The sequence below is a fragment of the Bos taurus genome, chromosome 4 (assembly GCF_002263795.3).
Source record: "Bos taurus isolate L1 Dominette 01449 registration number 42190680 breed Hereford chromosome 4, ARS-UCD2.0, whole genome shotgun sequence".
NCBI classification, from domain to species: domain Eukaryota; kingdom Metazoa; phylum Chordata; class Mammalia; order Artiodactyla; family Bovidae; genus Bos; species Bos taurus.
Genome location: NC_037331.1, coordinates 77651403 through 77674046, shown reverse-complemented (window position 1 = coordinate 77674046; position 22644 = coordinate 77651403). Strand labels below are relative to the sequence as shown.

The 22644-nt window shown below is 42.0% G+C and overlaps 1 protein-coding gene across 3 annotated transcripts in view; it reads left to right on the top strand.

The window, feature by feature from the left end:
- Positions 1-22644, top strand: part of HECW1 (HECT, C2 and WW domain containing E3 ubiquitin protein ligase 1) — a 479331-nt gene that overhangs the window by 340839 nt on the left and 115848 nt on the right. For all 3 annotated transcript variants that reach the window (XM_024991127.2, XM_003585989.6, XM_024991128.2), the window contains exons 7-11: positions 5657-5799; positions 8620-8720; positions 10555-11880; positions 16717-16818; positions 21673-21823. In XM_024991127.2, coding sequence (XP_024846895.1) covers positions 5657-5799; positions 8620-8720; positions 10555-11880; positions 16717-16818; positions 21673-21823 — 1823 coding nt within the window. The remainder of the gene's footprint in view (positions 1-5656; positions 5800-8619; positions 8721-10554; positions 11881-16716; positions 16819-21672; positions 21824-22644) is intronic.

Here is a 22644-nt window from a genome sequence, read left to right as displayed (position 1 = left end):
TAAAACTAATTTGTAATGGAAATTAGAAGCACCACATGGTGGGCATAGAAGTCATCATTGCTGTTTGCCAAATATTTTTGTTCTGTATCACCCAGACATGTGGTAACATCATACCTCCTGTTCTCTGTGGGTGGCTGGGGTGTGTGTCTAGCTGTGATGAAGACTTGGGTTTGAAAGTGAGCACTTATTTACAAGAGAAAGACCCTCCAGAGTTCTCTTTCCTTCTGTCACTGTGGCTGGCAATGTTTGAGAGCATGTCCACTCCATCAGCCTGGCTCCCTGAGTGACTAATGAGCAGTTTCCTTTGCCAGCCACAGAGCCAGTGTGAGCAAGGAACAAAGCTTTGCTGCTGTAAGTCACTGAGACTTGGAATTTGGTCATTACTTCACTGTGCCTCAGCCCATCCTGACTGATATTAACATTGGCATACCTGATATACTAATATTTAACCTCTAAAATTAAAAATCAACTAAAGTAAAAAAGATTACTGTTAGGAATTAATCAGAATGGAAGAAAATAAATATATTTCAGCTGTTTCACAACCCTTGATTAAGGATACTGTAATGTGTCATCAAGACCTCCCCCACCCCAGATAGTCTGAACTGGGTAAAGAAAGCATTTATCTTTTTCTCCTTTTCTACAGTTTCTGGCCAAGACATCCATCTTCTGACATTCACAGTCTTCCTTCAATTGTTGCTGCTCTTATTTTAAAAGGCCTACAGTATGCTGAATAAAAAATGAATAGTGTAGAATAAAATGAAAAAGATCTGCTTTCTCTCTGTCTGCCACCCCCAGGAGCCCACATACCCTCAAGGCATTTTCTCTGCAATTCAAAGTACAAATGGGTTCCCACTCTTCACATTTTTCTTCACATCTTGCCTTTTTTCACTTAATATGTCACATGTCATTTCATTTCAGAGAATATTTATTTACCTATTTCTTTTTAATGCCAGCAGAGTTCTGCATTTCAAAGATTTACCATCCTTCATTTAGCTGGCTTCCTATTGCTAGATATTTTTTACATTTTTCCAGCCTTTTATGATGGTTAATAATGCTCATTTAACATACTTATAAAAAACATAATTTTGAACACTCGTGCAAGTTAATCCAGAAGGAAAAGTCCTAGAAGTATAATTCTGGGTTAAAGGGAATTTGTAATTTAAATGCCAATAAATATTATCACAAACTCAGAACAAGTATACTAAATAAATTTGTGCACTGTTAAGAAAGTTCTAGGAACCACAACAGGTTTCCCAACGTGGGGATCTAGCAAAGGGACTGAGAAACCCCAGGGACTTTGACTTCGGAGGCCAGTGGGATTTGATTACATAACTTCCACAGGACTGGGGAAACAGACTCTTGGAGGGCACAAACAAAACCTTGTGTGCACCAAGACCCAGGAGAAAGGAGCAGTGATCCCACAAGAGACTGACCCAGACTTACCTGTGAGTGTCCAGGAGTCTCTAGCAGAGGTGTGGGTTGGCAGTGGCCTGCTACAGGGTCAGGGGCACTGAGTGCAGCAGTGCATGAAGGGGACCTTCTGAAGGAGGTTGCCATTATCTTCATTACCTCCACCATAGTTTGGTCTCAGGTCAAACAACAGGGAGGGAACACAGCCCTGCCCAAGGACAGAAAATTGGACTAAAGATTTACTGAGCATTTTCCCATCCATCAGAACAAGACCCAAATTCCCCCATAGTCAGTTTCTCCATCCAGGAAGCTTCCATAAGCCTCTTATCCTTATCCATCAGAGGGCAGACAGAATGAAAACCACAATCACAAAAAGACTAGTCAAACTGATAACATGGACCACAGCCTTGTCTAACTCAATGAAACTATGAAATATGCCACGTAAGGCCACCCAAGACAGGCGGGTCATGGTGGAGAGTTCTGACAAAATGTGGTCCACAGGAGAAGACAATGGCAGACTACTTCCATATTCTTGCCTTGAGAACCCCATGAACAGTATGAAAAGGCAAAAAGATATGACACTGAAAGATGAACTCCTGGCCCATGTCAGTAGGTGCCCAATATGCTACAGGAGAAGAGTGGAGAAATAACACCAGAAAGAATGAATAGACAGAGCCAAAGTGAAAACAACGCCCAGTTGTGGATGTGACTGGTGATGAAAGTAAAGTCTGATGCGGTAAAGAACAATATTGCATAGGAACCTGGAATGTTAAGTCCACAAATCAAGGTAAATTGGAAGTGGTCAAACAAGAGATGGCAAGAGTGGACATTGACATTTTAGGAATCAGGAACTAAAATGGACTGGAATGGGCAAATTTAACTCAAGATGACCATTATATCTACTACTATGGGAAAGAATCCTTTAAAAGAAATGGAGTAGCCCTCATAGTCAACAAAAGAATCCAAAATGCAGTACTTGGGTGCAATCTCAAAAATGACAGAATGATCTCTGTTCATTTCCAAGGCAAACCATTCAAAATCACAGTAATCCAAGTCTCTGTCCCAACCAGTAGTGCTGAAGAAGCTGAACAGTTCTATGAAGACCTTCAAGACCTTCTAGAACTAACACCCAAAAAAGATGTCCTTTTCATCATAGGGGACTGGAATGCAAAAGTAGGGAGTCAAGAGATACCTGGAATAACAGGCAAATTTGGCCTTGGAGAACAAAATGAAGCAGGGCAAAGGCTAATGGAGTTTTGTCAAGAAAACGCACTGGTCATAGCAAACACCCTCTTCCAACAACACAAGAGAAGACTCTAAACATGGACATCACCAGATGGTCAATACCGAAATCAGATTGATTATATTCTTTGCAACCAAAGATGGAGAAGCTCTATACAGTCAGCAAAATTAAGACCAGGAGCCCATCTGTGGCTCAGATCGTGAACTCCTTATTGCAAAAGTCAGACTTAAATTGAAGAAAGTAGGGAAAACCACTAGACCATTCATGTATTACCTAAAATCAAATCCCTTACAATTATACAGTGAAAGTGACAAATAGATTCAAGGGATTAGATCTGATAGACAGAGTGCCTGAAGGACTATGGATGGAGGTTAATGACATTATACAGGAGGCAGTGATCAAGAACATCCCCAAGAAAAAGAAATGCAAAAAAGCAAGATGGTTTTCTGAGGAGGCCTTACAAATAACTGAGAAAAGAAGAGAAGCAAAAGATAAAGGAGAAAAGGGAAGATAAAGCCATTTGAATGCAGAGTTCAGAAAAATCACACAGAGAGATAAAAAAGCCTTCCTCAGTGATCAATGCTAAGAAATAAAGGGAAACAATAGAATGGGAAAGACTAGAGCTCTCTTCAAGAAAATAGAGATACCAAGGGAATATTTCATGCAAAGATGGGCACAATAAAGGACAGAGATGGTATGGACCTAACAGAAGCAGATATTAAGAAGAGATGGCAAGAATACACAGAGGAACTATACAAAAAAGATCTTCATGACCCAGATAATCACAATGGTGTGATCACTTATCTAAAGCCAGACATCCTGGAATGCAAAGTCAAGTGGGCCTTAGGAAGCATCACTACAAACAAAGCTAGTGGAGGTGATGGAATTCCAGCAGAACTATTTCAAATCCTAAAAGATGATGCTGTGAAAGTGCTACACTCAATATGCCAGCAAATTTGGAAAATTCAGCAGTGGCCATGGACTGGAGAAGGTCAGTTTTCATTCAGTCTCAAAGAAAGGCAATGCCCAAGAATGGTCAAGCTACCGCACAATTGCACTCATCTCACATGCTAGTAAAGTAATGCTCAAACTTCTCCAAGCCAGGCTTCAACAGTACATGAACCGTGAACTTCCAGATGTTCAAGCTGGTTTTAGTAAAGGCAGAAGAACCAGAGATCAAATTGCCAACATCCACTGGATCATTGAAAAAGCAAGAGAGTTCTAGAAAAATATCTACTTCTGCTTTATTGACTATGCCAAAGCCTTTGACTGTGTGGATCACAACAGACTGTGGAAAGTTCTTAAAGAGATGGGAATACCAGACCACCTGACCTGCCTCCTGAGAAATCTGTATGTAGGTCAAGAAGCAACAGTAAGAACTGATCATGGAACAACAAACTGGTTTCAAATAGGAAAAGGAGTACGTCAAGGTTGTATACTGTCACCCTGCTTATTTAACATATATGCAGAGTACATCATACAAAATGCTGGGCTGGATGAAGCACAAGCTGGAATCAAGATTGCCGGGAGAAATATCAATAACCTCAGATATGCAGATGACATATGGCAGAAAGCGAAGAAGAACTAAAGAGCCTCTTGATGAAAGTGAAAGAGGAAAGTGAAAAAGTTGACTTAAAATTCAACATTCAAAAAACTAAGATCATGGCATCCAGTTCAATCACTTCATGGCAAATACATGGGGAAACAATGGGAACAGTGGCAGACTTTATTTTGGGGGGCTCCAAAATCACTGCAGATGGTGACTGCAGCCATGAAATTAAAAGACGCTTGCTCCTTGGAAGAAAAGCTATGACCAACCTAAACAATGTATTAAAAAAGCAGAGACATTACTTTGCCAATAAAGGTCCATCTAGTCAAATCTATGGTTTTTCCAGTAGTCATATATGGATGTGAAAGTTGGACCATAAAGAAAGCTGAGCACCGAAGAATTGATAACTTTTGAACTGTGGTGTTGGAGAAGACTCTTGAGAGTCCCTTGGACTGCAAGGAGATCCAACTTGTCCATCATAAATGAAATCAGTCTTGAATATTCATTGGAAGGACTGATGTTGAAGATGAAACTCCAACACTTTGCCAACCTGATGTGAAGAACTAACTTATTGGAAAAGAGCCTGATGCTGGGAAAGATTGAAGGCAGGAGGAGAAGGGGACGACAGAGGATGAAATGATTGGCTGGCATCAGCAGTTTGATGGACATGAGTTCAAGCAAGCTTCAGGAGTTGGTGATGGACAGGGAAGCCTGGTGTGCTGAAGTCCATGGTGTCGTAAAGAATCAGACATGACTGAGCAACTGAACAGAACTGAAATATTACCAATTTCCTTACCAAGGGTTGAAACAATGTGCATTTCCATCAATACAGAGTAAGAGTTCTTATCTCTTCCCACTGACCAGAAGGCAGTGTATGATCAAACTTTAAAAAATCTCTGCCATTATCATCATGGAAAAAAAATGTTATGGTGTTGATTCCAAGTACATTTCCCTAATTGTAGGTGAGTTTTGCTTGTTCTTTCTGAAGCTATGTTGATAACTTCAGTCAAGTATGGTGAGGCCTGGGTAGCATTCTTTCCCTTTATGGTTGATTTTATTATTTGAATGTCAGAGAATAACCTTATTTTTAGGGAATTCCATTGCGGTCCAGTGATTAAGACTCAGAGATTCCATGGCCCTGGGCACAGGTTTGATCCTTGATCAGAGAACTAATATCCTGCAATCCAAATGGCCAAAAAGGAAAGAAAAGAACCTTATTCTTAAGCACTGAGGAGGTATCTCATTGTGGCCATTATTCACTTCTGGGATAAACAGAGTTTACAACATTTCTAAAACCTTGAGATAGGTGGATACACTTAGGTTGGCAAGTAGAGAGAGAGGGAAAGTTTGCTGTGGGGGTGTTTGACAATGACATCATTCAAAGCAGATGGACTGGGGATTGGCCACCCCTCACACCTCACAGGTAATTGATGTCATGTGTTTTTTCATTGCAGCAATTCAGCTTTGTGTCCTTGCCCACTGATGTGCTGGAAATTGAGGTGAAGGACAAGTTTGCCAAGAGCCGCCCCATCATCAAGCGCTTTTTGGGAAAGCTGTCAATGCCCGTTCAAAGACTCCTGGAAAGACATGCCATAGGGTAAACCTTGACCAAGAGCTCTGAATCACTAGGCATCAGCCAGCAGGCCAGGCCCAAGAAAGGCAACAATACAGCCTCATAGAGACTCAAACTGAAATACTGGTGCTGTATTTCCCTGGCTTCTCCCATTACTACATTGTCCAAGCTATGAGATTTTATTAAACAGGCCCTTCTTTTTCCCCTAGTTTGTTTACCTCTGATTACTTATGCAGAACAGTAAAAATTTCTAAGATGCTAGTGAAAGAAGGCCTTACTGCAGCATTTTTTTCTGTACAGATAGAAATTAAAATTTGTTTTACCACGAAGGATACCATTTCATTCACATGCCTGTCTTGTGTGTAGGATTTAATCATTTGTGACATTTCCATAAAAAGATGAAATACTGGGTTACTAGACTAGAGTGCCTTAAAAAAACGCTAGTATTTATAGAAAATGCTAGATAAGATGTGTAAAATTTTAAAAGCATGAATCCTTATGGATTAACCACAATTATGCTGCTCACACAGTTGTATATGACCTGCATTTTGTATCTTCTATATTCATGTCCATTCAATGTTCTTGGGACTTTCCTGGTGATCCAGTGGTTTACATTCCACACTCCCAATGCAAGGGGGCCCAGTTTTAATCCCTGATCAGGGAACTAATATCCTGCATGCCATGCAATGCGGTCAAAAAATAAAGTAAGTAAATAAATAATATTCAGGGTTCTCAACCTCTGACCAGATAAAAATCCTTGTACATAATATGCATTTCTATAGGTAACAGCAACTATATTTGAAAACATGTAAAGCTGTATGTGGTTCTCTGGTCATGGATATGCCTCAGTGCAACACTTAGAATGATACAAGGACATGTAATCAGAGCCTTAGAGCAGAGAGCTGACATTTACGAGGCTACAGTTGTGTGTCAAACAAGATGTTTGCATTTTCCACTAAAACAAGAATATACATAAAGAACATAAAGCTCTCCATGGCACATAGGGACTAAATGATTCCAAACTGTTCATTTTTAAAATAGCAAACTGTATGCCTTTTAAAATAAAGGCTGCTCGGAAGGTGCCCTTGATTCCTTTGCCTGTAACATCCCAGCCCTCAGCCATCTGCCTTTTGCTGTCTGTCTCCTCAAGTCCTCTACTCTCACCCGCCTCAGCTTCATATTGGAAATATCACCGCTGCCTGGAACTCTTTACGTAGTTAAAGAACTCTTTGCCAGTCTCATGCCCCAACTGGTACAAGCTATTTAAAGGCAGGGGTATGCATTACATGCTATGTATCACCTGCAGCACTTTTTTACATTGCAGGGGCTCACAAAATATTTGTTGATAAAGTAGTCTCACTATCTGACATTGTCTTTAGGCCTCCTCTGATTCCAACTAGGTTTGGGGTTCAGGATCTCTTTCTTATGGTCATAGTAGACCTACTTCATAATATTGACCAAAGCCCTTGTCAATATTTTAGCTCATTCTAATTTTCCTGCATGTAATGCTTTATTTAATGGACTTCCTAGAAACTCCAAATATGAAACCAGGGCTTACCAAAGAGAAATGCTAAGTCAGTGAACCCCTGGGATATATGTTGTTTCACGGTGCTGGTGTTTTCTAGGAAAAACATTGAAACACTATTAGCCAGTGATTTACCTTTTTATTTGAATGTCGCAAATGAATAAATGGGATGAATACATAATTATCTAAGTACCAACTGGTTTTGGAATATGTCTTTGTTATTACTGGGTAGAATGGATTTGTTCATTTCTGAATATCCCAGAGTAGTCACTCTTCCTATTTAGGCCAAGGGAGGGTACCTTGTATTCTGCTGAATCTGCATTGTTGATGAAACTATAATAGCAAACTATCAGATTGATTTCTCTCTGGATAATTGTCTTCCTAGTAATTAAAAATTGCCTTGGGTGAGCAAAGGGAGTGGTGCCAGGGTCCAAGGTGGAGTTTCAGAGTCTCTCTGTGGGACCCTGGAGTTGGTGTAATTGGAAGTCACAGGCCAGTGGACCCAAGCCCACAAGTCTTGCTTTGCTCTGCTCTGCAGCAGGTCTCTTTCTGAGCACTCCACAGGGTCTCTGGGCATCAGGATTACATCCTTCCATAGATAGATAGATAGCGGTAAGTAGCTAGCTAGCTAGATTATTACAAGACAAGCATCTGCTGCTGGCCCTGTCCATAATTAAGGGCTTATTTGGAAAATGTCAGCCTGCACAGGAAAAGCAAGCAAAGGATATCCATGTCTTTTTTTTTCTTCTTCTTCTTCTTCTTTTCTCTAAAACACAAGTTGGCAAACTCTCTGTAAGGGGCCAGATAGTAAATATTTCAGGCTGTGTAGGCCATATGGCTTCTGTCCCAACTACTCAGCTCGGCAACTGTAGCATGAAAGCGGCCCAGACAAGAAGTAAACTGACAAGCATGACTGCATTCCAATAAAACTTTTATTTGCGGAAACAAATTAGAATTTCGTATCATTGTTACATGTCACAAAATGCTACTCTTCTACTGCACTTTTTCTAACCATTTAGAAATGTAAAAAGCCCATAGCATTATGAAAGCAAGTGATGGGCCAGATTTGGCCCACGGACTGTAATTTACTGATCCCTGTCTTAGATTATTCAATAAGGATTTTATTGAAGTTTTCATTGCTGTTGAGCAAGTGTACTTTCCCATCTTTTCCTTAGGACCATCTTGTATCATCCTGAGCAGACATCACCTCCTAATATCAGGGCCTCCCTGGGCTTGGGTGCCTCACCTGCTGGCATAGTGTGTGGTCTTTAGGAGAACAGGTATTTACCAGATCTGTGATGGTGCTTATTTCCTTCTAGGGACAGGGTGGTCAGCTACACCCTTGGCCGTAGGCTTCCAACAGATCACGTGAGTGGACAGCTGCAATTCCGATTTGAGATCACTTCCTCCATCCACCCAGGTATTTCGGCATGTATTTCATGTGTTGTCCTAGCCTAGTGTCATAGATGGTTCCTTTCTCCAAAATATAATAACCATGGTTCTCTCCAGACATGTCCTAGGTTTTGTGGTTCTCTACCTGTCTTCTCCATTTGAGGCCCAGAAGCCAGTGATCTGTTCTGCAAGCCAGGTTGCTACCCTCCTTTTTATCTTTATTTTTTGGTGGTGCCACATGACTCATGGGATCTCAGTTCCCTGACCAGGGATTGAACCCGGGCCCCTGCAGTGGAAGCACGGAGCCCTAACCACTGAACTGCCAGGGAAGTCCCTGTTGTCCCTTGATTGACAGGCTCCTCTTCGTTCCAGTGACCTAAAGGTAGAGGGTTAGACAGTGGAGTGGGGATTGACAAAGAGGTCAACATGGGTACGGAGCCATGTCTAACTTAACATTTTACTCCCAATACCCTGGTGGCTCAGAGAGTAAAGAATTTGCCTGCAATGTGAGAGACCCGGGTTCAATCCCTGGGTCAGGAAGATGCCTTGGAGAAGGGAATGGCTACCCACTCCAGTATTCTTGCCTGGAGAATTCCATGGATAGAGGAGCCTGGTGGGCTATACAGTCCAGGGGGTCCCAAAGAGTCGGACATGACTGACAACTAACACAACCCATACCCACACAGGACTTAATCAATAGATGTTGAATCACTGCATACATGAATGAAGGAATGAACGTGATACATGTCACATTGTCAAACTGTGATTACTCAGTGGATTTTTACAGTCTCACAGGAAAAATGAATATTGTAAATTGGACAGAAAACTTTTGAATCATCCTGTGTTCAGTTTTTCAAGCCAAAACGTATTTCCAAATAAGATTGACAAGATGCCTCATAATCCCACTCCGACTCTTCTCTGGCAGCCCCCTCACAGGTAGAGATCATGCCGAGAGTTGTGAGTTGCCACTTTATTGGCAACACATTTATGAGTTTCCAGTAAAGCTAATAAGGCTTTTGAGAAGCAGGGTCTGGAGTTTATCACTGCCCCCTTGTCAAACAAACTGCGCATTTCTGTGCCCAGTCTACAAAGCAGATTGTAAGGAAACACTTGACTGTTTCATCCTTTCACATCCAGCCTTTCCTCATCCTGAAAATAAAATTGATTCTTCCTTTAGTGTAGCAGTAAGAATAGCTTTACAGTGCACCAGAGAGATTGCTTTTCTTCAATGAGTGGATAGCACAAGGGCTTGAATTGGGAATCCACATCTGGCAGGGATCCAGTAGAGCAACTGGGGGAAGGCAGAGGTGAACCATGGTTGCTGCTCCGTGAATGGGTGCTTGGTATGCAGACCTGGTTTATTTTCCCACTTCATTATTCTCCAGATGTTGGGAGGCTTCCGCTCTGAGCCACTGAATGACTGTGGTTGCCCCCTTTCCTTCTCTCTGGTCACCTAAGAACCCCATTCTGCCACACTGGGGGACTCAGCCATAGAAAACACTCTAAACTAGTATAATTAGCCCTGCCTGAAGCCAACAAGGAACTGTAAACCCCACCTCTCATCTCTGAGGTCTTCCGAATAACAGACATTATTGAGCACCTACTTTGTGCCCAGAACAGGGGTAGTACTAGGATTTGGGCATTTTGACCAAAAACTGAAGTCCCTTGAAACAGAATTGTCAAATACATCGTGATTGCATAAGGAGAACCATTTCTTACAGAATGGGTTTTAGCAGAGCTTTGGTCCATGGGAAATGCTCATCAACCCCTCCATGCAATATCCTAAGGCAGAAATCCCTAAGATGCTCACACATCCTTGGGAGTAGACTAACACTGCTGTGACATTTTCTTCTTGTCCACAGATGATGAGGAGATTTCCCTGAGTACCGAGCCTGAGTCTGCGGAAATTCAGGACAGCCCCATGAATAACCTGGTGGCAAGCAGCTGTGGGGAGCCCCCGTGTGATGCACCAGAGCCCTCAGGGACCCCAAAGCCTGAGCAGCCGAGCCAGGGCAGCACTGTGGGCCCTCCAGAGATCGAGGGCCTGGAGCTTACCAGTCTGGTTGAGGCAGCGGCAGGTACCACGGAGGCAGGAGATGATGATGGCATAGTCTCTGTGGGGCCTGAGGGGGCTGGGGAGCTGCTGGCCCCTGGGCCAGAGGACACAGAGCCCGCCCTAAGTGCAGAAGAACTGGCCGAGCGGCTGGACCTGGGAGGGGAGGTGGCCCTCCCGGGGATGCTGGAGGACGGTCAAGCCCCTAGCAGCCCTGGGGAGCCGGTGGCTGAGGAAAGGGCCACAGAGAGTCGGGCTGGGGGACAGGAGGAGGAGAAGGAGCAGATGGAGGAGGAAGAGGGGGACGTGTCTGCCCTGGGGCAGGGGGAGGACAGGCTGCACCTGCGGGCCTCGGTGAAGAGGAAAACCAGGCCGTGCTCCCTGCCTGTGTCCGAGCTGGAGACGGTGATCGCGTCCGCTTGCGGTGAGCCGGAGACGCCGCGGACCCACTACATCCGCATCCACACGCTGCTGCACAGCCTGCCCTCGGCGCAGGGCGGCAGCGCGGACGACGACGACGACGGTGCCGAGGAGGAGGCCACCCTCAAGGATGCCTCGGAGAAGGACGCGCTCAGTGAGATGGACACGGTCGCCGCGGAGCCTCCTCCCCTGGAAGAGGACGGAGAGGCCCCCGAGGGGGCCACTCCAGGCACGGCTCCCCTCGGCCACTCGGGCTTGGCCAACGGCTCAGCCCCGGATGGCGACGCGCTCCCCAGCACGGGGAGCGAGAGCGACTCCAGCCCGCGGCAGGGTGGAGACCACAGCTGCTGCGACGCATCCTGCTGCAGCCCCTCCTGTTACAGCTCCTCGTGCTACAGCAGCTCCTGCTACAGCGCCTCCTGCTACAGCCCCTCCTGCTACAACGGCAGTAGGTTTGCCAGCCACACCCGCTTCTCCTCTGTGGACAGTGCCAAGATCTCCGAGAGCACGGTCTTCTCCTCGCAGGACGACGAGGAGGAGGAGAACAGCGCCTTCGAGTCAGTGCCCGACTCAGTGCAGAGCCCAGAGCTGGACCAGGAGTCGGCCAACGGTGCAGGGCCATGGCAAGACGAGCTGGCCGCCCCCGATGGGAGCATGGCCAGAACCATGGAAGGTCTGGAGTCCCCCGTGGCAGGGCCGAGCAGTCGGAGAGAAGGTTAGACCTCACACCCCATCAGAGTGAGAATAGGACCACCACGAGGGGGACGCAGGTCTCACCAACATGGTTTAAAACCAAGAGGGAGAGGATCAGTCCCAAATAAGGGTGCTGCAGTGGCCACGTGTGCCTGTCTTGTACTTATATGTGTGCATGTGTATATGTGTATGTCAGTATTCCAGACTGTGGGTAGCTGACACCCCACCACCGCTCAGATACACCCCAGGAATGACAACTAGTTGGATGTGAGCGTGTACTTGTATGTGTGCCTCTCTGTTTTAACTAATCACTGATTATAGGGTACATATTACCCTCCAGTCTTGACAGCAGCAAGAGCATCAAAGTTAGTATCAAATGATATGAGCAGAAAATGATCAACATTAAGTGGGTAATATGTCAATATCTGCTGACTCCCCACAACTTACGAAGATTAGCAATAAATGTTAATATAAGTGGAAGAACATTGATATTACCTGTTTTAGAATTTAACCTGTGTACATATGAATATGTATAGCCTACATATGTGTCATGATTTCTGTCTACTTGATTCTGTTATTGTTGTTGGTTTTGTTTTGTGTTGTTTTGTGGGATTGGGGAGCTATTTTGGCTAATGCAAAGGAAGGATACCATGAATGTGTAAAGCACTTTGTCTCAAGTAAGATTCTAATCCAACAGGTGCCCTTTTTAGTTTAAAAATGTATTCTGTGTCCTAACCAAAGACCTGTCTTCTTAGTCATGCCTGTGGAAGCATATATAAAGTTAACTTGCATTTCCTAATCCAGAATTGGGAACCACCTGCCAGTCAAGTGACAGTGACATTAAGGGAAATAACTTAAAAGTCACATGATAATATGAAATATTTCAGCTGTTTTAAAAGCGAAAAATATAGATTCTGCTATTTTGCTGTTCTAATTTGTTTAAATTAGCCTCCAAACAACATGCAGTGGTATTGTCTCTAGATTGTAAGCTCATCAAGGGCCAGAATTCATATCTTCTTTACGTCTGCTAAGCAAATGCCTGGCACCTGCAAATTTTTATAGGAACATACGTGAGTGTAAAAGAAATAATCTTAAGTACTTAAAAGTACCCAATTCTACATTTTGGAGAAAGAAGGGGTGAGGGAAAGTGGCACATAGGGTAAGGAGAAGCCCAAGGAAACTGGTAACAAAGAAACACAGGAAGAAAACCAGAGTGCCATACAGTAAAGCATAGTGACATACCGCACAATATGGAAAAGCGCCCGTGAGTATGAGAATGGGGTGGACAATCCCTTTCTTTAATAGGGAGGTTTTGAGTCTCCTCTTTGTTCTAGGTCAGATGTTATGTGTGGATGGCACTCAATAATTACAATAGAATTAAAAATAAGTATATCATAAGGCAATTTGGGGATATACCTATATGAGGGCACAACTGGGAGCTACCAGAGATGTTTCAGACCAAAGTTGGAAAAACTTTTTTCATAAAGGTCCAGATACTACACATTTTAAGCTTTGTAGGTCAAGACACAAAACCAAAGCAACTCTTCTCATCAAAGGTGTTTTTTAAGAAAGAAAAAAACATTTTTACCTTTAGAAGTATAATAACCATCTTACCCAGAGCCACAGAGCTACAAGGCTGAATTTATAGTCTGTCAGTCTGTTGTAGCCAATGGGTATATTTGGACCCATGTCTCCAATGATAGGAGACAGTCCACACATGGGTAATTGAAACTTGACTCAGTATACATTGATATTTAAAAAAAGATATTACCCATGCCTTTGAAGGTCTAACAGTCCAGCAGTGGGGAACCCATCCCCTTTACCAAAAGGATGAAAAAGTTTTTCAGGGCCAGAGTGGAAGTCTATGTTTCTAAAGAAATTTCTAGATTCCTGAAATTTTTTGCAGATTGTAAACTCCAAAAAAGTTAAGAACATATGCTTCACTATAGTGATTACTGGGAGCAAAACGAGGATTCCTGGGAAGGACTGTTGATTTCCTGAAGGCTGTACCTATGCTGGCACATGACTTCTACAGCCAGTTCTTCTCTCCCGTGGTAGGGAGTCCCCCGGGTTAATGAAGTCCAAGTGGTGGATCTGTCCCCACTCACCACCAATCAGCACCCACTCAGAAGAAACACGTATGCCTGATTATACGCACATGTGCCCTCTTCTCCCCTCACTGTGACTTTGCAGATTGCAAATTCTTTCCTGAGGTTAGCCGAGGATGGTGTACTATACCCACAGCCACGCAGGTGCGTCTGCAGCAGTTTGTGGAGACGTCTTCTTCATCTACTTTGTGTTTCTTTTCCCTCCACATGTGCCTCTTTTTTTAACTTCAACATAAAATGGGTTTTAAAAACCTTCAGATCAAATGAAAAGAAAAAAAAAGTAACATAATGCAATTATGGGCAGCTTCCCAGGTGGCTCAGGGGTAAAGAATCTGCCTGCCAAGCAGGAGAGGTGGGTTCAATCCCTGGGTTGGGAACATCCCCTGGAGAAGGAAATGGCAATCCACTCCAGTATTCTTGCTTGGAAAATCCCACAGACAGAGGAACCCAGCAGGCTACAGTCGATGGTGTCACAAAGAGTCGGACACGACTGAGCGACTAAACAACAACAACAATAATAATGTGATTATGAGCTCAACCCTGGCATCAGGCTCCCCTGGGTTTATCTTCAGTCTCCCCACTTCCCAGCCATGATGCCTTAGCCAAGTTACCTAACTGCTTCAAACCTCACATGTAAACTGGGTGCAAAGTGGAACATACCCTAAAGGGGTTGGAAGGATTAACTGAGATGATTCCTATGAAGTGCTCAGCCTCTGAGTGAGGGTTCTTCCAGGTAGATGAGCAGCAAGGCTCCCTTTTAAATTGGAATACATTTCCTTCTCAGAAGTTCTAGCAGGTCTGACCCTTGCTTTGTATTTGAGGTGAGGGGGATGGTGCGGAGCTGCGGCCTCGTGCAGAACAGAAGTGGCTTGCTTCCTCTTGCTTCCATTCCGTTGGCTGAGATGCATCAGTCACATCATTGCATTTGCTTGGGGTTCACGGGAAGGTGGGGTCAGCTCCATTAACCCGGCAAGCAACACTATTATGTTTCCACTAGCTTGGAGGAGTAATTAACCTGATTGGTTGAATTAATTACAACAAGGTAAGTCTCTCTTTTTTTTTTAACAACTAAATTTAAAACACAGCAGCTGGTGACATAACAACTGTACCATTGTTTTTCTCTCTTTTTTTTTTTTTTTCAGTTTCTGACATTAAGCACATATAAATACGAACATGAGTGTTATATCCACTAAACACAGAGCCCAGCTTTGAAACAGGAGTCAGTTTGCAAGGCTGGCATGAGGGAGGGGCACCGTCCTTGACTTTCCTTAGTCTCTGAGGACCCCAGGGGTGTAAGTCACACACCAGAGATTGCACAAGAAATGATGCTATATATTTAACATTTAAAAGGACCCTTTGTTTCTGAATACATTCCTGTTTTTGTTTTCCAGTTAGTTCAAGGAGTTAAATGGCTAAATTCACGTAATTTCCTTCCTAATTAACTTCTGCTTATGTTTTTAAGTCAGTTCTATAGATCTAGAACAGAAAGAAATAATCATCCTTTCCATGTATGGACACTCTGAGAAATATTTTTGAAATTTGAGCTCCCACAAAGATCTTAAACACTGGTTTTCACAGTTCCTCTCTTTCGGACCGCGGAATAATGGAACACTTGAGATTTGCATCAGCCGTGGAAGGACAAAAGAAGGAGAAGCCTGACCTTTGTCCTTTGGCCAATAGGGGCTATTGTGAGAAATCCAGGTTGGGGTACAATGGGGGTTACCAGTCTGAGGGCTGGCTCATGGCCTCAACTTTTCTAGCTCCTCACAGATCAAGAGCAATTGACTCTGATTATGTGACCCAAACTGCTGGTACTGGAGGCCCCTCTACATGCAGTGTTACCAAGACCTGAAGACATCATGAAATAGGAACTCCATTTTAAAACACTATTCAGTTCATCATAGGTCTGCCTGACAGTAATATTAGCTGTGTCTATCATAATTGGGCCATGCATTCTGTGGATATGTTTATTTCTAAAATTTTTCCATGTCTGTCTTTCTGCCTCCCTCTATCCCACTTCCATGTTTCAAGTTCTCCTGTCTCAGTCTTCCTGCCTCTTACCTACTTCCTTCATCTCTTGTCTTTTCTCTTTCCAGAACACCCTGGTTTGTCTGCTTCTTCCTCAGAATAACTTGAAACAATCACAAAATCCCATAGGTCCTTGGCTCCCCAGCCCAGCCCCTAGGTTTCATGCAATAAGAATTTATCTTCTTGGCCCATCAGTTCCTTAACCCCATCTTGAAATGGCAGCAGCTAAGAGTCTCATTCCAAACACAAAATCTGAAAGACAGCCTCTTGGCAGCCCTCAGATGAAATCTATCGGAAAAAGGAGCTATCATTTTGCACAGTCCCAAAAATGTATGGGACCTTATAAATGCTGTTCTTCCCTCCAACAGGCCTGTTTCTTTTCCTGGGCTAACCTCAGGCTCTGCTCATTTTCTTCTAGGTCCCTTTCTGATGCCACCTTCCCCTCAAGAAAATTCAGGTCCCCAACCCTACCTGTTGGTCTGGTATGGTACAAATCAGAACCATGAAATGTTTGACTATTTGAGTTAAAAAAAAAAAAATAGTTCCCTCTCATCACTCATTCATGAATGGTTCTGAATGTCACAAACTGACAAAGAACCAAAAAATCGATTGCCCACTCTTTGGGGTTTTTTCTTGCAGTAATTTGTTTTACAGACATGCTTTTTTGATGACGTTGCCACAGCAATGAATGAATCTGAATATCTTGACTATCTTGTCCGTAGGTGAATGTCCTATACTCCATAATTCCCAGCCAGTAAGCCAGCTTCCTTCCTTGAGGCCTGAACATCATCACTACCCAACAATCGATGAGCCTCTTCCACCAAGTAAGCTTTAGTTTTGAAAATCTGTGTCTTAATTCTTCCTATCAAATCTAAGCAGGTCAGTATGAACTTTGTATATAAACATCCAAACTCTTCCCCCACTCTGTACCTTACAGTGTGATCAAAAACCATTATGGCGCCTACCATAAAAGTTGTTTGGTTGGTTTTTTTGTCAGATGGTTTCAGGATGTGATCTCAAATAGATAACCCAGTATTTTCAGTAGCCCTCAACTTCTGAAATGGAGAGCATTTCATCACAAGACTTGACTAGTCCTTGCAAGCTGTTCATGACCCTTATTTCACAAATTTTACTATTTTATATTCAAAAGTTTTCAGTTCAAGATGGGGTAATCCTGTTATTCTCCATGGGACCATTTATGGTTCAAGCATCTCCACATAATAAAACATTTCAACTTGCATTTTCCTTACTCTAAATTGTACCCATATGTGACAGACGCAAATTTTTTCTACAGTTCTTAGAGGTTTCCATGCAAAACATCATCTTTAGGGGTAGAATTCAATCACATTCTCCTGGTAACTGTAATGAGTAATTAATAATTATCTATCTGGTTATTTGAACTTGGAAAAATCACTTAATCTCTCAGAGACTCAGTTTTCTTATTTGTAAAATTTTAATGTTTTTGTCTGCTAAGTGCTAGATTTGGACTAGATAGTCTCTAGATGTTGTCCCAATGTAATTTGCCCTTATAATATTCCATTATTATGTTTGTAAGAAGGAACTGACACCCCAGATATTATATTCACTTAGCATCACATATGTTCATGAATTCTAGAACATCCCTGTTTTGGTTTCAACTCATTTTTCAAGCAAAGATAATCTTTAAAATTTGATAAATTTTACAACTGCAGAATCTTTCCAGGATGCAAGGAATCAGTGTTTCTTTACATTTTTTTGCCTGTGCTTACATTAACCCATTACAGTTTTGAAAGAAGAAAGACTTATTCTTTAATTCATCTTTTCTTGACAATATGATATATTTAACATCTACACCAGTCTTCTCCTATTCAGTTGTAATTTATCAGTGATAAAACAGTGTTTTTAATATGTGGACCAATTTAAAGGAACACTATATTTGTTGGAAGAAACCAAGATAGGCATTATGTCCTTTACCTTTGATGCCTAATTTCTTTCTTTATACATTGACTTATGGATATTCCATAAATGTCACTAGAGATACTTCTGACTTAGAAAAATACCTATAACATTTTCTCTCCAAGAAAGGAACATTTTCTCCACGTCAAAAAACCTATCAGTGAGTGTGCACATGAACTGACCTTCAATCCATGCAAGAGTAATAACTAGTTATACATACAGATATTATAAATGAGTATAATATATTCTGTTTTAAAGAATTGCTTTATATAAGCTGCTTTTGATAGTGAAAATAAATTTCTTCCAGATAGGTTTCAATTTTCTGTCCATGTAACACTGGAAAATATTAGAAAAGTTGGTAGTGAAGCTAACAGCTAAATTTTCTTAAATAATTTCACGTGGTACGTGGATGAATTCATCCCTGATAGTTTTTCATTGGATAAATATTTATTGAACACTAATCCTGTGTGAGGCAGTATTTTAGGTAAGGCAAACAGGTGAAAATCCCTGCCCTCAAGGAGCTTACAGTCTATATTGGCAGAGACAGATAATAAAGAATTAAAAAAAATAAATTAAGAAATAATGCAGTGCATTAGAAGGTATTAAGTGCTGTGAAAAAGCAAAAGCAGAACAGGGGAAGGAGAATCTGGAGTGTATATTGATGGCCGATTTGCCACTTTAAATAGGGTGGCCAGGTACACTTTATTGACAAGGCAACATTTGAAGCTAGACTTAAAGATGGTAAGAGAGTTATCCACCCAAGTATTGGGAAGGAAGAACTTTCTGAGCAAATAGAACAGCCTGCCTGGTGGGCTTGAGAAACAACAAGAAGGTCAGTGTGTCTGGAGCAGATTTAGGAAGTGAGGAAACAGCAGGTAAAGAGATCTATCGGGGGCCCAGATCACTCACATAGGACTTTGTAGACCACTTAAGGGTTTGGCTTTTACTCTGGATGAAAGTTTTCTGAGCAGAGACTTGACATTGTCTGACTTAGGACTTAAAAGCTTTTCTATGTTGACATTAAATTGTGAGGAAAAAAAATAGAAGCCTGAGACCCAGCATAAGGTTCTTGCAGGTGAGAAACAGTGGTAGTTTGGGCCAGCAGGGAGCAGAGGAGGTGAAGAGAAGTGGTCAGATTCTGGACAGATATTTTGTGGATAGATTTGCTGACAGATTGGATATGATGTATGAAATAAAGAGAAGGGTCAAGAATGACCTCAAGAGTTTTAACCTGGATTTAACTGAGACAGAAAGGGAAGGCTGCAGATAGAGCAGGTTTGGGTAGGGAAGAGCTGAAATTTGGTTTTGATCATGTTATATTTGAAATGTCATCCAGGTATTGATGTCAAGAAGGCAGTGAGATGTGACAGAAGTTCAAGAGAAAGGCCCAGACTATAAACATGATATTGCACTTGTTAAGGTGAAAGTAAAATTTATAGGTTTTATGAGTATAATAATTAAAATAGGATACATTATTAGGCTCTACATTGTCCTTAGACTTCATGGAAAATATGTAGTATAATATATGACAGATCCCTCAGTCACAAATGAATGGACGCACATGAATGACTACTATACCAAGGTCATCCATTAAGGTATCCTTTTCAGGAGTCTGTTTTGGTATCACAAAGCCAAGTGAATTGGACATGCTGAGGCTGAAGTTCCATTCAGAAATTTTCTCTTAATGCAATATGGTTTATACAGTATTTGAAAGTAAATTCTTTACAAAGCAACCCAGAAAACCCCACTTATAATCTCTAATTATGCTTAGCTATTATTTTCTGAATATTTATGAGAGGTTTAATTAGCCCTCTGCCTTCCACATGTTTAATATATTAAGAAGAGGGCCTGTCTGGCTTGACATTCCTTTCTGTGGGCGATTTGGAAATACTGAAACTCATAGAAATGATCATTATCATTGCACCATACTTCAGTCCTTTTACTTGGAGAATCCATGAGACTGGAGTCTTGTCTTTGAAGGAATCCTTCCTTTACTATGGGGCATCTGGAGGTCAGGGATGTGTGTTAGTCAGCAATGTATCCTCAGGATCTGGCCGGATCTCTAGTTCATAGTGAGTAAAAGGAGGTGCTTGTTCAAGTGAATGAAGTAGCATGATACTCCTCAAGGGTTAACACTCATTCTTTGTTGGATGACAGTCATGTTGGGTTTAAAAAAAAAAAAGCCCAATTGCTGCTAGTTTGGGAATCACTGAAAATTTTTAATGTTTGGCTTGCAATTAATTACTCAATAGTTACACAAATACACAATTCCATCAATGAGCTAATTAACATTTACAACCAACAGTTGAGGCTGAATCATCTAGTAGTCAAATTTAATCAAAACCTTCTAGAATATATTTATACAGCCTGACTATATTTTTTTTCAATTTGTCTTATAAGCTGAATTTGATATTTTCTGGTATTTTAGATTTCCTTGGGCGTTATTTGGCAGCCCCTCAGGTAAATGTCAAACATAAGCCATAATGTTCACAAACAGATAAACCATGCACACATCAAACCGTAACTAAACCAAATGTATTTTTTCATTTTGAAAACAATTGAGAGTTGCTATGTCATTACCTGAATGATACTTTTTCAACAGAATTGTTAAATATCTGACCTACTCCCAAAAGCTATGGCTTTTCTCATTTAAAAGGCTGAATAGCTTTCCTCATTTGCAGTCATTTTTGCATTTTATTCTTTAGTGTAACTCATTTTTCAGCATAACTTTATCATGAAGCTGTTATTTCCACCGTATTTTTACATGTGGACTCTAAAAGCTTTGCCCACCTCTGGTACAGCAGACATTAAGCTCGTCTTCGTTAAGCTCAGGTGTGTACGTGTGAGTCCCAGCTCTCTCCGTTTTAAGGATTTTTTCATCCTATCACCCCAGTCCAGCCCCTACGTATATCATGGACTGTATCATCTGCGCTTCTACCTTTTAGTTGGTTGCTGGTGTTTAAATTTGAGAAGTAAAGAATTTATCTTTATCTTGGGCTCCCTCTACTGTTTGGGATGGTTATTTATCAACAAAGAGATACTTAAAAAGCTTGATGCTAGTTAATAGTCATGATTGGTTTTGTTTTGGTCAAGAAATATTTGGCAGCCACAGATAGGTTGAACATAAACTATGAATTCACAACTTATCAAAGGATGGTTTGAATTTAGTTTCTAAGGGTCAAATCTTTCCATTCTTTCTCTCAAGAGGCAATCACTTAAGGCTGTGACGTATAAGATGTTATAGGAAGCTGCACCTACATGCAGTATTTTAGAACTGTAGTCAAACCTGGGTTTAAGAGGAGCCATTATTCCCTCCTAACCAGCCATCTTCCATCAGATTTAACAAAGAAAGGACTTTTTTCAGCATCACTGTCAGCTCTCGCTGGAGGACATTCCTATCTTCCAGCTGTCACTTGGTAGCCAAGAAAATTGGCAAGATGGAATTTTTTAAAGAAGGAAATAAATATTTGACTTTGTCTTTAGAAATTGTTAGAATTTTATCATAGGTCCTATTCGAGGAACCCCAGTTACTGTCTCAAATGGTCCGGGAGAGAATCAGAGTCCTGTAGGCTCTTTCCTGGCACACCAACTCCATGCCACGCAGGTGCTCTGGGCAGTTCTTGGTCTTCAGCAAGTCACCAGCAGTGAGTTCTACCTGCAGAAGACCTGGAAGTGCTTATCTGTTTCACATGGATCCGTAGTTTGTCCTTGATTTTTCTTTTTGCCTTTTTATCACGCGCTAGACTGGGAAGCTCGCATTGACAGCCACGGGCGGGTCTTTTATGTGGACCACGTGAACCGCACAACCACCTGGCAGCGTCCCACAGCAGCAGCCACCCCCGACGGGATGCGGAGATCTGGATCCATCCAGCAGATGGAGCAGCTCAACAGGCGGTGGGTGACCAGCATGCAGCGAGCCCCTAGAAATTGTGAAAGGGGAAGGGCGATTCATGAAATTCCCTCTTAGACTTTTCTGCTCAGATTGTATGAGGAAACTGCAAAGTAATTAACCAACTCATAGTTAGTACTTGGAAAGCTAAATTTATAATTCAGCAGCAGGACATCAGCTAAGCCTGAGTGTCATTTAAAGATGGGGAATCCTCTGTACACCTTCATGACCCAGGCTCAAACCCAAGTGTTCTTACCCAGGGGCTCATGGACCATCCCCCACCCAGGTATTCACTGAGGGTGTCAGTGTTCCAGGAACCGTTCAGAAACTGTAAGCAAATTATACATGGATGCACATTTTTCTGCCAGACATTCATATCTGTCATAAGAATCTCAAACAGGTCTGGAACACAAACAGTTTGGAAACAGTTTGAAAACATTCCAAGGATAGGTTTAACAGAATACTAAAAGCTGCCTGGAAAAAAAGCTGTCTCATAAATTGCTATATTCATGCCTACTCCAGTCCCGTAATTGCTACATACTCAGAAATATACATTCTTAAACAGCTTTCATCATAGAAAATGAAATATTTAAAAATACTTTTTGAGAATTGTTTTGTCTAAAACATAGGCCCTTTACTAGTTTTTAGTATGTAAAGATGTCATTTTGTTTTCAACATGCAAACAAAACCCTCAATAGCGTCTGTCCCATGTTGTAAGCTAGTACGAGCATCATACTCAACATCTTGCTCCTATAAGATCAGGGCAGTGGCTCTTGGATATTTTTAGTAGCCAGGAGTGCAAACTGCAGGCTCAACTTTGTTTATA